The sequence below is a fragment of the Oculina patagonica genome, chromosome 10, assembly GCF_052425735.1.
Source record: "Oculina patagonica isolate OP01 chromosome 10, crgOcupat, whole genome shotgun sequence".
Taxonomy (NCBI): domain Eukaryota; kingdom Metazoa; phylum Cnidaria; class Anthozoa; order Scleractinia; family Oculinidae; genus Oculina; species Oculina patagonica.
In genome coordinates, this window is record NC_135767.1 from 13728202 (window position 1) to 13745029 (window position 16828).

At 36.9% G+C, this 16828-nt stretch overlaps 1 protein-coding gene, 1 long non-coding RNA gene and 1 pseudogene across 3 annotated transcripts in view; 1 reads left to right on the forward strand and 2 right to left on the reverse strand.

Moving 5' to 3' along the window:
- The window catches only part of LOC144627975 (uncharacterized), a 3806-nt gene extending 135 nt beyond the window's left edge, over positions 1-3671 (reverse strand). Inside the window, exons 1-2 of the long non-coding RNA XR_013566186.1 lie at positions 3413-3671; positions 1-1792 (exon numbers count right to left, since the gene is read on the reverse strand). The exon at positions 1-1792 is cut by the window's left edge and continues 135 nt beyond it. This is a non-coding gene — a long non-coding RNA (uncharacterized LOC144627975). The remainder of the gene's footprint in view (positions 1793-3412) is intronic.
- Positions 3672-9540: 5869 nt separating this feature from the next.
- Positions 9541-10805, reverse strand: LOC144667404 (calcium homeostasis modulator protein 5-like). Its single transcript, XM_078528800.1, has one exon. The coding sequence runs from the start codon at positions 10607-10609 to the stop codon at positions 9581-9583; it is 1029 nt and encodes a 342-aa protein (XP_078384926.1). The 5' UTR covers positions 10610-10805; the 3' UTR covers positions 9541-9580.
- Positions 10806-12828: 2023 nt separating this feature from the next.
- LOC144667269 (uncharacterized) lies at positions 12829-16522 on the forward strand (annotated as a pseudogene). Its single transcript, XR_013573299.1, has 3 exons — positions 12829-12847; positions 13296-13515; positions 14652-16522. The product of XR_013573299.1 is annotated as an uncharacterized LOC144667269 (transcript).
- Positions 16523-16828: the final 306 nt, after the last annotated feature.

Genomic DNA, 16828 nt, shown 5'->3' on the forward strand with positions numbered 1-16828 from the left:
TTAACTTACCACTGATCATAAATAACAGTGAATTTATACTAAAATACTTGGAAACAATAACAGGTTTTTTAAAACTTGACTGTCCAGCTAAGTTTGCATTCTTTGTTTCCACTGTTCAAGGTTGTTTCGCTTAAGTGCCTACATGTATGTGACAGAAAATAATTATTGTTACAGTACTGTAAAATATATCTTATTAGTAATTATACATTTCCTTTGGCAATAATACATTTCCTTACAGATGTGTCCACTTATTTAAAGCTTTGTACAGGTAATTAATTTCACTGAATTTTCAGCATTGCGTGCTTAAGAGAAACTAAGTTAAAAGCACAAACAATATTTTTTTGGTGAAATTCCTAATCCTGTCCACATTAGTGTCTACTCTGTTGTGATGTTCCTTACAGGCCCAAAGTGGGCCAGCAGTTGCAGGCCTCTGACTCACCATCAACATTTCATGGTTTTGTCATTGCCCTTGCATATGGCATTAGAGTGTTCCCATGGGGGTGCTAAAGTTAAGCTTTTGCTTTTGTAAGACTGGCCCTCTCCCATGGTAGCTGCATGGTAACATGTCACATAATTTTTTAGTCTGTCTTATCCATAATGAAGATCACTCATGGAGAGTAAAAATTCTGTGAGTCAAATGAGTCAATGATTATGAGTCGAATGTTAAATTTGAAAATAGTGTTGCCCTTACTAACAAATGAAAGCTAACTGTAAGCAAACTAGAGTGGAACTAGCTGCAAGCAGACCCAAGTAAAACTAACAGCAAGTAAACCAGAGCAGAACTATCTACATGTACAAGCAAACTACTAACTGCAACTAGCCGCAGCCAAACTGGGGTCGATGAAATAACCATAAGCAAAGTAAATGTACAGTGCTTCTAAGCTAACTTAAATAAAGGGAAACTATGGTTTATTATAGTTCACCACTAAATTTTCTCCGATTCTGATTGGTTTAAATTGAACACGTGACGCGATAGTGCCCTTCCGCCGGAGGGCACTATCAGCCCATAGTGCCCTCCCGTGAAAAATGCCCGGATCGATAGTGCCCGCCCATGACTGTTTTTTGTAAACAAGCTGCCTGCAGACAAAAAAACCCAACCAAATTCACTGCATTTAGTGGGTTTCCCGTCTGGTTTTGTTTCGTTTGTTAAATTTCGGCTTTCAATTGAGTTTTTTATCCTCAAAAGTAAAAATAATTCACGATGCTTGTTTTTGTATGTGCGCTCGGAAGAAAATTAAGTGGTGAACAATAAAGACAATAGAGTGTTTCTGTCTCGGAACTGTTGGTCTGATAGTTGCCCCTTGGAAATTTGATGTTCTTAAAACTAGCATATTTGCCCTCAAAGCTTCCCTTCTCGGGCTAATATTTGTTTTAAGAACATCAAATTTCTGCGGGGCAAATATCAGCCGATAGTTCCTCAACAGAAACACTCTATTGTTAAAATAGACAATAACCCACTTTGTGTAAAATTCACCTTAACTCACGACTCATAGAAACTTTACTCTCTATGACGAGTGGTCTTCATTATGGGAGAGACACCTACCATGGGAGAGGGCCAGTCTTACAAAAAGCAAAAGTTTAACTTCAGCACACCCACGGAAACATTCTAATGCCATGCAAGGGCAATGACAAAACCATGAGATGTGATAGTGAGACCTCCCACTCATGCAGTCCATGAAGATACAGTAGTCTCACAATAGCAACTATAGCTGCAGTGTCTTTCTTTTGGTGCCATCATGTCTTTCAATTATGTACATGTTGTAACATATGCAGAGTGATGCCTTTCCAATTTCTATCAATAAAATGGAATAAAAATAACAATTCAGTCACAGTGTCAGATTAGATGTATGTGAGACAATTTTTAACAACTCTATTGCTATATTATAAGAACTTTCCCCATTCATTTAAGGGACTATGTCATGGGGGTTTTGCAGATTTTTGGTCTAAACTGTTCTGAAATTAGTGGTAGGCAACTTTACCCATGAAAACATTGTCTTTTAACATTTAACGGAAGATGTAACCTTAATTTGGGGATAGAAATCAAACTTCGGCTATAAATAGTAATATTTTTAAAGGCGCATGGAAACAATTTGAAAAACTTTGGCTAACGTTTGTATTGTAATCAGAGTGGTATGCTTTTTTATTAAAGGACCCTAGCCAGCCTCTGCCACTTTCAGTGCCATCAAAATTATGAAAACACATGTGTAATAAGTGTGAAATAAAAAAACGGCAATTTCCATATTGCAAAAACAATGCACTCTGGGAGAGTAAGAGTCAGAATTGAGGTGAATTTTTTATTATTCACAAATCGGTCAATTTATGACTCTCGATCTCACTGAACTTTTTGATTTCTTACTCAACCTTTTCTTGTTTCATTACTTAGATCAATATTTTTTGTGTGTGTACATGTAAATTTGTCTAACCTCAAAAAGGGCAAAAATGTTCTGCACAACCCCAGACATTAATTATGCATACAATTTTCTGACTGACTCATTCTTTTCAAGGTAAAGGTCTCCACAAGGACAAGATGCAGGGACATGTTGCAATAACGAGTACATGTACATGTAGCAGTGACAAACTCATGTGTTGTTCACACTGAGGGACATGTAGTGAGGACATGGAGCAGAAAAAATTAAATCAAAATGTGTACACACACAAATACCTGTAGTGGGGACATACTCAGGGACATGTGGTAGTGACACATCCCCTTGTGTGTGCTGATTATTTTTGGCATGGTTGTGCAACAGGAATTTCTGCAACAGTTTGTCCTTGCGACATGTTGCACAAAGTTCAATGAGTTTAATTCCGTTCAACATGTCACAGGGACAAAACAGCTTCAAAGATCGTGTTGCACAAGCCAAATATGTAATCAGCGATTACATATTTGTTGTTGCTACATGTCCCGCTCCACTTCCCCTCAGTGTAAACAACACATTATTTTGTCATTTCTTCATGTTGCTGCGATGTATCCCTACGACATGTCCCCATGTGTGGAAACCTTAAGTTTCATGCAACAAACAAACAATGTATTCTTATCTACCCAGCTCCCAGCTTTTATCTGTATCCCTTCCTTATTATTTTCTTTTAGCAATCAAAAGCAATTGAAATCACAATAATTTTGTTTCTTTGAACATTGATTTTCATTGATTGTTGTCAACTATCTGTTTATCAATTGACTATGCCGGGTGTTTGATGATCAAGCAAGATTTCAAAAGAATTCAGTTTGATTAATGTGTAAATGGGTGAATTACATTTATGAGTGAATGTTTGCAATAATTTGTTTGTCATGAACTTCTGGTGATTCGAACATGATAAGTAAAAATTATTGCTCAGCTCTAACGTGTAAAGAAATAGAAAGAAAAGGTAAGAAACTATACATAGCTTAAGACGTAAAAAGAGAATGCCTACTCACCTAAACATACTTTGTGTTGAATAATTTGTTCCTCGCTGTTTCGCGCGAGCAATTCTTGTCGACTCGAAGTCATGGAATTACCTGAGGAATAGAACGATGTACGCGTCCACCACACATTCCATCACAACCTTTTTCTTGTCCGAAGGCTTGTATTGTATGTTAGGACAAGGTTTCGATAAACTAAGCTCAACAACGACAAGAGAGAAGACTTCGAAGTGGACCGTTGAACAAGTTGTGAATCATTGTCACTTTCAAAATGGACGCCACACACGTAAACCCGCTGACCGTTAATAGCGACGTATAACAGAGCCCAGTCCACCTCTGAGGGACAGACTGAAAATCGCTCGGCAGCTCGCAAACCGAGAATGTGTTCGAGCTTCACGTTAACAATTAGATCGATTTTTGTAATAGTGTCTATAAATTGAACGAAGCATTGTTTTATTTAAAAGATAAGATGTGTTTTCACTTGCAAACAAGCGAAAAAATTTAGATTCCGGGAGGTGGATCGGTTTTTAGGATACACCGCGTCCGGAGGCTAGGCCAGTGGAAGAAACCTTGACAGTCTAATCTTAAAGTTGGAAAAGCTAACTGTGCGTACAGAAAATCGAATAGCCTTAAAGAAATAGTAAGGTTCTTAAAGAAAAAAAAAGGCGCGTAAAGATTGACTCTGCGTAAAGAAAGTTAAAGGTCCGTAAAGAACGGTGCGTAAAGAAACGTAAACAGTGTTAAAGATGCGTAAAGTTTTAACAACGAAACTGATCAGAATAGTTTTAATTCTACTCTGATCGATGATTTATCACTTCTTTTAGCATTTCTCTTATAAGAAAGTGGTGAATTATATCCAAGGCGCGTAAGAACTATTTTCAGTGCGTAAAGAAAGTTAAAGGTCCGTAAAGAACGGAACGTAAAGAATCGTAAAGAATGTTAAAGACGCGTAAAGTGTTAACAGTGAAGCTGATCAAAATAACTCTAATTCTACTTAAAACGGATGATTTTCACTTATTTCGGTATTTCTTTTCATAGAAAGTAGTGAATTAGCTTGAATTATAACCATCTAGATCTTCATTCTTTACGAACATGTAATATCCTTTACGCAGTCTTAACGCGTTCTCTGCCGTTTACGCATCTTTACGGAACGCGAACTTGTCCGTAAAGAAAAGGCCATATATTTACGAATATTTACGCAAGCGGTAAAAATACGTAAATTCTTGTTTTCATGCTGTGATAATGTCATTGTCATATCACGTGACAATGACATCATAATGCCAAAACAGCCGCCATCTTGGATCCGCCATCTTGGATTTCGAAATTTTAACAAAACGTCAGAAAACCGCCCAGAATTACTGGAAAGTACTCAAAATCGATAAATGTGTGCTTAAAATCCGTAAAAAGGTGAAGTTATTTTTCATTTATAGAAACACGAACATTTTAAATTTGGAAAAAAAGGGCTGTCAAAATGTCGTTGCCATGGTGACGTCAAGTTCCTGACACGGCAACCTCTCCTACCAAATTATTGCCAGATAAATTTTCGATAGAGTCGGAAAGTTTGGCAGCGTTTGGTTAAATATTGAAAAAGTTATTCGCGTTCAAAGTCAGCGCGGGCACTTTCCGCCACAAGTCGGCACTTTTCTTTGAAGACATAGCAGTGCCTGGAAACGGTGCAAGTCTATGACAATCAAGCTGTTGCTAATAAAGACGTCAAACCAAAGTTTTGTTTCCTCAGAGAGATTTAAATATCAATGACTGGGTGCGTGTGAAATGCGAATAGTGGCGGTGTTTGCGTTTGATGTTTTACGCCGCTGAGATGTTTTTGGCATTTTCAGCTAGATTTCTCACCTGATGTTTTACGTCACTGAGAATGTTTTGGCGGCGTGAAATAACAAGAAAAAAAATTGTCACGGTTGAAATTTAACAACCAAAAAATGGGAAATAATTTTTGAATCATTGGAGTTATTTTTAGTTAGTATAATTCACAAACCTTACTTTTGCCAGACTGGTCACCGTTATCACTGTTTGTTGTTTTGATGTCGGGCAAACTTCAAAGGAGCAATCTATTGTGTTTTGTGCACGGACAAAACCAAAACATGCAAACTAAACAATGAACTTAAATTTGTCAAGCTATTCACTACGCCCTTAGCGACCATTCGATAGCTACTGCGCAGTCTCTGTTGCCCGGCACCGCTATGACCACTTTTCGAGTCCTGTAACAAAGGAAGTCCCCCCCCCCCCCCCTGAAACAAAAGAAGCCGTCCTCACTAAACTCTCGGGGCGCAGAGGGGACTTATTTGACAGCAGTTCCTGCTCTGTGGTTCCAGTCGCTGAGATTTTCTTTTACATACATTCAACTCGATTAAAATGCTATTAAATATGTAAAAAATGGGATGTTACAAGGTGAAATTAAAGACTTTTATTATTATTTTTTATTAGAAACAAAAGTCTGACGTAGTTCTTTCTTTCTTTCTTTCTTTTTTCCTTTATGGTGGGCCAACTTTACGTTCGTGTGCTTAAGTATTATCGCAATTGAAGTCTGCTGTTTTCATCGATAATTAGACATGTCCTTGACTGAAGATTACTAAAAGCTTCAACAGGCCATATAAAGGGAGCTCTTCACAGCGGTCAAATGCAAAAATCTAACTCCACTTCTCGCCGCCTCGATTCTTGTAGGAGTCTGTTTTTTTTTTTCGTGAGAAAAAATATTCCTGCTATTGAAAGTCGAAAACAGTTTTACGAGAGTATCCTGCCATTCTAGACCGAATCCAAAACTTGAAGTGAAAATAAATTACAAATGAAAGACCGGCAAAATAAATATCATAATTAAAAACGCATTTGTTTTGCATTAAAGAATACTCGGTTGTCATTATGCTCACATTGAGTTGATTTATGGTAAGAGGGTATCGTAAATAATAGTGATATGTCTAAGACAAAGTACATATGTCATACAATCAATAAAAGTTTCGGGCAAAATTAAAATCTCATTAAATTTGGTAATAAACACAGCACTGTATTTTCGTTTCACATGAAAAAAGGTTAGTATAATTTCTTAATTATTTTCAGCCTAAAGTTGAAAACGTCAAGCCCTTTCTGTTTGCACTAGAGCCTTAATTCTGTAGCTCGAGATAGATTATTTTTATGTTAGCTTTCATGCTGCTAACAATCACGAGATTTTCAATGTTATCCTTTCACAGATGTTGCAAGGCACAATTATCATCATATTGTCCTTAACGGCAACAATGAAAGCGGAAGAACATGGCGTTTTCTTCAAAATCGAAGAAAACTATTTTCTCCTCGATGAAAATCCCATTTGGGTTGAAAATGTTGATTCGCTAATGTCCTGTTCACGAACTTGTGCAAGGCGAGCCGATTGCAGAAGTGCAAATTATATACAGAGCCACGGAGCTTGTTCCCTGCTCAAAGAAAGACAAACACAGCATGCAAAAAAGCTTTTACTACGACAGGGGTCTCTTTATCTGGAAAAGGTTTGTTATCAGTATTTAATCTAGGCAGATGGATTTAACCAAATTAGCTACAACTATTATAAATCACACTCTTTCTATTTAAATGATACTTTTTCACCTAAATAAAAAGTTGTCAAAATTCAGTGCTTCTGTTATGACAAGTTTACAGAAGGAACAACGTTTAATAATACTGGAATTAAAATATTTTCATAACCACAAAAAACAAAACAAAACAAATTTACCGTGCTTAACAAGATTTTTGGCAAGTTTACGATTCTCAGATAGGGCTTTCTACAAGTTACTCGCAATTTCTCAAAAAGTTGCCCGTAATTTCTCAAAAAAGTTGCTCAAAAATTACTGCAAAAATTCAAAAAAGTTGCTTCTGATAATAAAAGTTGCTCGAAAGTTACTCCAAAAAATCCAAACGCTGCTTCTAATCAAAAAAATTTCTCTAAGTAATAAAATTTCTCTAATTTCTAAGCAATTTTCTGCAGTTTTACGGCAAAAGAAGTATCTAAATAACATATCAAGGGGAAAACTTGTTAAATAACAAGGCTTTCTTTAACTGAGAAAATTCGTGAAGATGTCGATGGCGTCATGTTTCCTGACGAGTTTTGTAATGTTTTAATGCAGAATGAGCCGAAAGTTGAAACGTCTTCAGATGTTCCTCCAAAATTTTCGGCAAACTTTGTATATCTTCGGAAACGTTCGTATGGCCTTTGAACAACACTCGGATAATCTTCGGAGATATTCGGTCTGGAAAGTGCTCAAAATGCCACAAGTGCAAGAGAAAAAAAGTTGCTCGAAGAGGAAAACGTTGCTCGAAATATGAAAAGTTGCCAAAAAGTTGCCGAGCGACTTGTGGAAAGCCCTATTCTCAGAGAGTCCAAGCTATGGTTAAGACTATACAGAATAATAACATCAACGGTTGAACTACTTTTGGAGTTAACTTTCATAGAGTACTGTATGATATAAAGTGAGTTTAAATCCCATCTTCGGCAGTCTTCGGAAATCTTTGGTAGTCGCCGGACATCTTCGGAAATCTTCTGTAGTCTCCGGGAATCTTCGGTAGTCTTCGGAAATCTTCCGAAATGATCGAGAATCGTCAGAAAATAGTCGAAAACTTCTTGATATACTAAACAAAATAAAATAGGCCTTCTTGGAGCAGTTTTTTGTTTCTTTCTGGATTAAATTTACTGTTCCAGTGAGTTTTTTTTACTGTTAGTGTTAAAATGCCTAAAATTTAACTGTACCGTGTTACCGAGCCAAAAATTAAGTGTTTAGCGTTATCGAAGGCACTTCCCATTTAGACCTTCATGGTCGAACATTATCATGGGAAAGGGGGAGAGTTGCCAGGGACATTTCCTGAATACCTGAAGTGGAATATGAATAACACTGTGAGGAGGCTAAAGCTGTAAAAAACTAACCCGGTCCGATATATTGGACCGGAAGTAAAACATTCTGATTTGCTGTTAGTGGTCCTCTAGCCGTCTTCGAGTCATTTTATAAATATTGTAAAGGTAATATAAGGTATATATAACACAGTATTGCTCTTATCGTTGTATATAAGTTCTTTATCCTATCCTTTAACTAGTACATTGATATACGCTCTCTAGGCCTTAATTTAAAATTCCTATCGACAACCAATCGACTAAATGGATAATAATTATAGTAAATGGTTTGAGCCCAGGAGTATCAGAAGTTCAATTCGTATGGTGTTATCGTCCGGGGGAAAGTAGTTCTGACAACAACTGTTTTTGGTGACTGACGTTTCGACAACCTGAGCGGAAGTCATCTTCAGAGTCAAGATGATGTCACTTGACTCTGAAGATGACTTCCGCTCAGGTTGTCGAAACGTCAGTCACCAACAACAATTCTATTTAGAACTAGTCTCACCCGGACCATTACACTATAATTTATGAACTAAATTAATAATGGTCTATACAATGACATCATGATCAATCACAGAGTGTTTTATCAGTAACTACGTTCAACCTAAACAAGAACGGTTAAGTGGTGTAGCAAAGAACATGTAATACGCATTTAGTTCTCTCTTAAATTTCGAGGCTCGGCGATCAATTGTCTAAGAAAGAAGCAATATATATTTTGTAATAGCATATTTTAAATTGCAAATGATATAAACATATAAACGAAAAAAATTATTTCGTAGTATTAAGGTACAATCAGCATTCGCTACTCACTTAAAGTCATTAGGCATTCATCTCTGGTTGTTTATTGAATGTTAAATCATTTTTAATTGATTTACCGTTTAGAGGTTTTATGGAAATTTAAAGGGGCTATGTCACGCAATCTTAGGTTATTTCGGCAATGACCAACTGGTCATAGAATTAACTGAAATACCAAAATAACGGCTTAAAACTGTACAATAATTCAAATCCTTGTTTTATGGGGGATTTGCGAATTTGAAGTTTACAGCTCTTAATTAACGAAAACAAATAGATTTTCTGAAATACCTTGCCGTAGCGCCTTTAAACAGTGAAGTTTTTTAATTAAACCTAGCTTTAAGTTCCTTTTTAGTAAATTTTAAATAGCAAAAACGAGTCAACACTGTTGTGCATTTATAGTAAAATACTAAGAAATTACTACAGAGTCACTTATGGTATATTAAGAGAGAGAGAGAGAGAAAAAAAAAATGATTTATTGATTATTTACAAATCTTGTTGCAGCTATCCAGCCACGATGATTTTCACTTTCAAACTGAATTAGTCAAGGGTATTTGCCGATAAAGTCTAACCCTCGAAACTGCCGGTCTTAGATTGCGGAAGTCGCAAATAGCTGAATTCATGTGCTCTGCAGAATTAGCACCTAATGAACAACAAGGCTTTTTATCGCCCTTGCTCTTAGGGATTTGTGGGCCATCCGTCGTCACTGTTTCACAGCCGCACACCGGAAACTGTGGAGGTCTATCGACGACTTCCGGTGCTGTAAATGCAGGGCTCCCTGGTGACGGTATAACGAAGAACATTCCATATTTAGAATTAACGTCATGGGACACTGCTTTAATGCGAGCATCAGAGGCTTTCTTCTCTGCGTTCTGGAACAACATCTCCACCTTCTCTTTAGCGTTTTGTTTAGCGATCTCTTTTGCTGTAGCGTGAAACTGCTTCAATGCTTCTTCTGCTTCTTTATAGCGGTAGTACTCCAAACTCGGCATTTTAAGTTCCTTTTTGTTTTGAACACATCGACGAATGCAGACTGAGGTGAACAGAATGCACACCGCTATCGTCAACAGAGACCAGCCAGCTATCTGACTGCGGGCTTTGTAGTTTTCCTCAAGCTCCCTCGAGCGGAAGCCGAGGTTAACATGACATTTATCGGTTGTATTGGATACAATGACATCACTGTCAAGAGAGGGACCGAAATACGCGCACGTGTAGTACTTTTGTTGTAGAAATGATAACACCAGCCATGCAGCCGGTGCGATACCTGCGTTTATGAAAATATATGGTGTAGCTAGAAAAGCTTTGAGATAGCGACGGGCTGGCGGTTTTGCGACCTTCCACAAATCTTCGTCTATCAGGATTCCGGCGAGAAACAGAAAAAAAGCCGGTGCCCATAGGAACGCCAATCCATAAGCAAAGTGTCCTTCACATGGGCACTGGAAGACGACACTCTCGATCAACTCTTCTAGGCCTATTGTCAAGGCAGCCATAGATCCATACAACAAGGATCGCTTGGAGTTTCTGAACAGAACTGCTGCATTTGAAAGTAAGGTATTCATGTCAAGTCGGATGTGAACCGCCTGAGTAGATCTAGTTACTGAAAAAAACGTACGTAACAACTGCGCTTTATCAATGAGGATATTTATGTTTCGTGACGGAATTAATAGGATCTTGATCGACTTGATTTTAGGAATCTTTTGGTTTCGTAAGCATCTCCAGCAGACGAAATCAGAAAAATAAGTTTAGTCACAGTTCAACGAGCAAAAAAAAAAAAAAAAAAAAAAAACCAGACAAACAAACAAACAAAAGAAAACAGATAGCTCTTTTAAGTCTATTGTTGTTGCATCCATGAATCTGATGAAAAAAATAAAATAAAACTAACGTAATGTAAACGAATATTAAAGTCACATAATGGCCTCAGCTCTTAACAAAATTTATACACCTTATTCGATGGTTTAACATATAATACGCGCGGATATTTTGCGAGTTGCGTAGCAAAATGTCCGCTCGTATTATATGTTAAACCATCGAATAAGGGATTTATTATTCCACTAATTTGTACACTTTGTTTGGGCCAGTATTCCGTAAGTTTATCCACCCATATTTTTGCCCTGTTCTACTGTGTAATAATGTGGCATATTTTGCGCGTTCTTTTGCCCTAATATGGTAAAATGGCGCAATGGTGGAATGATAATTAATGATATCACATTTCAATTTACGAATAATGAACACCTGTCAAATGGAAACGGAAAATAATAAATTGGCAAAGCAACGAAACAACGACTTAGTACCTTAAGCCGGGGAGGTAGAGTGGGGAGAAGGGGGAAGGAAACAACAGAATATTCATGGTGACTGAGATAAGTGCTTAATCGAGAGATCTTGTCATGATTCAGAAAGCCATGACACGGTATATCGAGTAATTAAAAAACAAATTCGTAAGAGGTAACAAAAAAACAAATGGAACGAAAATTGAGGAATATTATAAATACAGGATGGACGAGTTGCACGGGACAAACTTCAAAATGTACGCTAAATTTTTTCAAACTGTGCCATTCGTAAGGCCTGTTTTTCACTAGCGACGCAAGCACAAGCGCAAGGATAACAGCTCTTATTGCACCGTGAAAAAGGCTTCGACTCAAGCAAAAGCATAAGCGCATTGCATTTTGCGGCAAGCACAAGCTCAAGGATCAATTTGTCCTTTTTGCGTGATCGCGCTTGTTCTTGCGCTTGTGCTTGCGTCGCTAGTGAAAACCAGGCTTAACATAGCCGTGAACAACAACTTCGCTTTGATAATTAGGAGAATGAATTTCCTGACGGAAGCAATAAGTTCTCTTTCCGCTTAAGATATGAAATATTTCAGTTTCGTACTGGAAGCTAAAGGAAGGAGAAGTTTCGTTACAGCTCATTTGAAATAGAAACAAAATCACGAGCTCAAATCAATTTAACCCACTTACATATTGAGTTGAAAATTAATAAATCAATTAATACTTTCCATACATTTTCACAATGAGCTCAGTGTCTACCTAATTAATAACAAGAAAACTACGAAAACCAAAGAGTAAAAAATATATTATTGAGTTATATTATAATATTATAAATTCAATGCAGCTGATTGGGAAGTTATAAAAACAATTGGAAAAGTAAAGATGATCTATATGCAGAGTAACAAACGTATTCTGTCTTCAAGCCAGGGCCAAGTTTTTTCCTAATGCTCATTGTTTGAATCTGTTATTTTAAACAAACTGAATTAACAATGTTGTTGTTGACCTTTCAGAGGGGGGCAATTTGTCGAAGATTGCTATATTCATTACTCTTATCGTAATTTTTCCTCGGCCAATATTTGCAAAAAGGTACCGACCAAACATAACTCTGCGAGACTTATCAAAAGGAGATGATTTAAAAGCGATATGTTAATTAATCACAGAATGATATTTTAAGCACGGAATGAAATCCTTAATGACGAGTGGACATTGAAAGATTGCATTTTAAAGTTATTTTAATAACTTTCTGACATTTGACTTAAAAGTCAAATGTCAGATCTTTGCAAGCACACTTAATGGACACTGATGGATCCCATTTACAATTTACCCATTTACCGTTTCTTGTGTTTTGTTGACTTATATAACCGCTGCCATTTTGTCGACGCATTCTTTTTTTTGCTTATTGCTATTCATAACAATGTTCAATTTCTGTAATTCAATATTCATAATGCGAAAATATCTTGACTTTTTTTTAAAAAAAATACGCTCTTTGTAAAGACCAGAACCGCTTTTTTAACATGAATTATTCCATTGAAGGTAACTTAACTGCTAAAAACGAAAGGACGTAATGGGAAAAAAGCTATTATGGAGAAAATTATTTCATTGAGACTATTCCGTTGTTATATTTCTCCTTGAAATACGGAAATGCAGTAAAAAATCGTAAACTGGATAATGACCTGCCTTGTGAAATTCGATGAAATCGAGTAAAACTGGTTTATTCCGGAGGGAACTGAATTTCATTAGCGTTAATTGAGAGTTCATGAAAGCCTTTTCCTTATATTATTTGGGTACGCATCAGTTGAGTTTTGATATCGCCAAACGTATAAACACATCTCTTTACAACTAACAAAATGGTAAGTTTTTTTTTTTTGCCTTTTTTCGCTCTTATTTACTGCTTCAGCCATCTATAATTCATTTTATTTTATTTTTGTCCCTTTTTCTTCTCAGATGTTGAGTGCAGTTCTTTTTATATTGTCATTAACAGCAATGTTTAAAACAGACGAGTATGGTGTGTACTTTGAAGTCGAAGAAAATGCTTTTTTCATAGATGCATATGACATTTGGAATGGAAGGGTCGACTCCCTGATGACTTGTTCTCACATTTGTGCAAGGAAAGCTGTTTGCAAAAGTGCAAACTTTATTCCAAATAATGGAGCGTGTTCGCCAAGGTTTCTTGTACGTGGAAAAGGTGTTTTAAAAGGTGTGTTAAAAGTAACAAACAAGGAAGGATTTAATTGTTTTTGCCAGGGGCACCACAAAGAAGGAAATTAAAAAAGTACCTGATCCTTAAAATGCATGCATGTTAATCAAACTCATTTATTTGTTTTTGAAAACTTCGCATTTTTAACTCGAAAGCTAATTAATCTCTGTGATCTATGAGAATAGTGTTAGGATTAACCAGAAGCATATCACCTGGATTAACCAAATGGTTTAGATCCTGTGTTGATGACACGCGACTTTTTCACTTTAAACAGGCAATTTTATGCGATTTTCCGAACCATTCAGGCACGTGATATTGATAACACTGGAAATAAAACAATTTTTTTAAGACCAAAATGTACACTTCTGCGTGATACTGTTTGACTTCATATATAATCTTTGTGCATTATATTTCCCTTGCATAAGATCCGAATTCCACAGATTTACTTTCGAACGCAATGCAGGCCGTTAGCTTTTAAAACAGAAAAATGCTACGATTGCAACCGAGCAAATTTCGCGGTCTTTGCCCTTTTTTACATGTAGGTATAAGTATTCGGAGCTAACTTTCATTTCTGTTTTCATCCTCACGTTCGTTTGTTTCCTCCTTATGTTGTCAGTCAGTCAGTCAGTCAGTCAGTCAGTCAGTCAGTCAGTCAGTCAGTCAGTCAGTCAGTCAGTCAGTCAGTCAGTCAGTCAGTCAATCAATCAGTCAGTAAATCAGTCAATCAGTCAGTCAGTCAGTCAGTCGGTCAGTCTGTCATTCAGTCAGTCAATCAGTCAGTCAGTCAGTCAGTCAATCAATCAATCAATCAATCAATCAATCAATCAATCAATCAGTCACTCAGTCAACAGTCAGTTAGTCAATCAGTCAGTCAGTCAGTTAGTCAGTCAGATGGTCGGTCGGTCGGTCGGTCAGTCAGTCTGTCAATCAGTCAATCAGTCAATCAGTCGGTCGGTCCGTAACGTTGTTTTTTTTTTCATTCCAAGTTGTATTGGGAGAAACACCTATTTCCCAGGGTACGTGCGTTAACTTTATTTGTACGTTTGTTCAAAAAAAATAAGCGCCATACACCTCTGGCTATTGTAAAAATTATAACGTGCATCAATGCTTTCTATACTTACCGTTGTAGCTACCCCTCAGTCGTCAATCGTCAATCGTTCACTCGTGTCAGTACCTGGTCTACCGATATCCTAAGCCACCCTCAGGTGTCTATTGGATTGATCCAGACAGTCGATCCCAGACCAACGCGTTCGAGGCTTACTGTGACATGGACACCAAATTTGGAGGCTGGACTCTAGTGTGGAGCTATACTTTCACTAATTATGGTCATTTCACTGATAACTCAAATGCTATAATACCAAGACCAAATTGGCCAGCGAGCTCTGCAGTAGATGTTTCTATCTCGACAAATCCTCCATTGAACGAAACAGACTCCAACGCCATGAACTTCTCGCAGTGGCAACAACTTGGCAGAGAGATACTGATCAAAAGCAACATAAACAACTGGTTGACATGCTTTCCTGGATCTGGAAGTCTGGTTGATTGGCAAGAAGGATTCGTCTTCTGCGAATTGTTAAACATGTCACTGACACATGCTATTAAGATGTCGGTCATTTCGGTACGTTCACGTTTGCGATTGGAGATCAATGTGGATCAACTTTGGAAGACAAGGATATTTCGTATCATTTTGACGGTTGCACAGAGGATGACTGGCCTGTCCATGATCCGTGCGGAGCCAACCAAGATAACCACTTGGAAAATATATCTAATCCAAATGGAAACATTTTTGTTCGTTAGTTAAACGAAAAACCAGACAAAACTAAAGAAAAATGTTTCTTCAACAAACAACACACATTAAACTTTCGTGTTCTTTCATAGCTAAACACTGGGGGACGCTTTGTAAAACACTTTAGATACTGATACCAGTTTGCAGCAACAAAACCATAAAAAATAGATTATTATTTTACAACTAAAAGGTCATCAACAATGCAACAACAGCAGCAACCTAACAGATCGTATAAGGTGTTTGAATTACGTTGTATATACCGTATTGGAAGAGGAATAACCGCGTTGTATGTAACTATCTATATATTGACACATCAGTGAGGGAATACCTACTAGGCTATACATAATAATTTCACCCCTATACCACATATCGGTAAGGGTCTATCTATGCAGTACAAAATTATTTCTCTTTCGTGTCTTTGAGGTTAGTTATGCTGATTGTGTGATAAGGCAGTATAGATCTATCCGTAACCTATGACATAAAGCTTATAAGTGAGAGATGCACTTGGAAGTCTCATTGTATTGTTTCCTGTTCCTCGCATATTTGCATCTATTGTATTTTCATAGTTACGATATTCGTCGAGCTCTTCTCTGTTTCCTGACATCAAAAAAGGTTTCCTTAAAAGCACTGTACGTGTAATTGTAAATGACGTACTTGCCAAAGCAACTCAGTTACTAAAGAACTTCATTGTTGCCACAATATCCGTCCTAACGTTCAAAATGTTCCGATCAAAAATTGGGAGTTAAATTTCCAGATCTGTCGTTCCCGTCCCAACAATGCACCGTTAGCATTTCTTACATTCTAAATGCTTTAAAGCATTTTCAAGAGCTACTGTACAAAATGAAAAGGCTATTGTACAATACACTGAGACTTATGAATGCTTTCAATGTTCACGAATACTTAAAGCAATTGCCACTTTAATTAACTATTTGTTGTAAGAGATGACTACAAATGAGCCTAAATGAGAAAAATGGTCAAAATAAATATCAAACGTCAATCTACAATAAAAGGCCTTGTACTTTCTGGAAACATAATAACAGTGAATGACGCTTTTTGGAGGAATAGTGATAAAGTTATTGTGTACCTAACAGGCTGTGATATTTAAGCAGTTCTTGCATTCTATTAAAAACCCCATTCTACAACAAATTTCAATATTACATCCGCACGATAAAGTTTCTTCTTCTTCTTCTTCTTCTTCTTCTTCTTCTTCTTCTTCTTCTTCCTCTGCATGAAACCGTTAATACTTCTTTAAACTAAAAAAAATATATGTGGTCGTGATTTCTTTAAGGTCACTCGAGAACTGAGAACAATAGAAAATAAACCTTAACTGCAAAATGAACACTCGATCGTAATAAAGATAATCGCTTATCATTAAAAATACTCGCTTTTAATTGCAACCACAAAATAGCACAATGCGCGGAAATAAATCAAACACTAATATGGTTTACGATAATTAAAACTGATTAAATGTGTTATAAATTCGTAGCCATTTTTTCATTGTTGAAATTGGTTTCGCGCTCGTCGACATCCA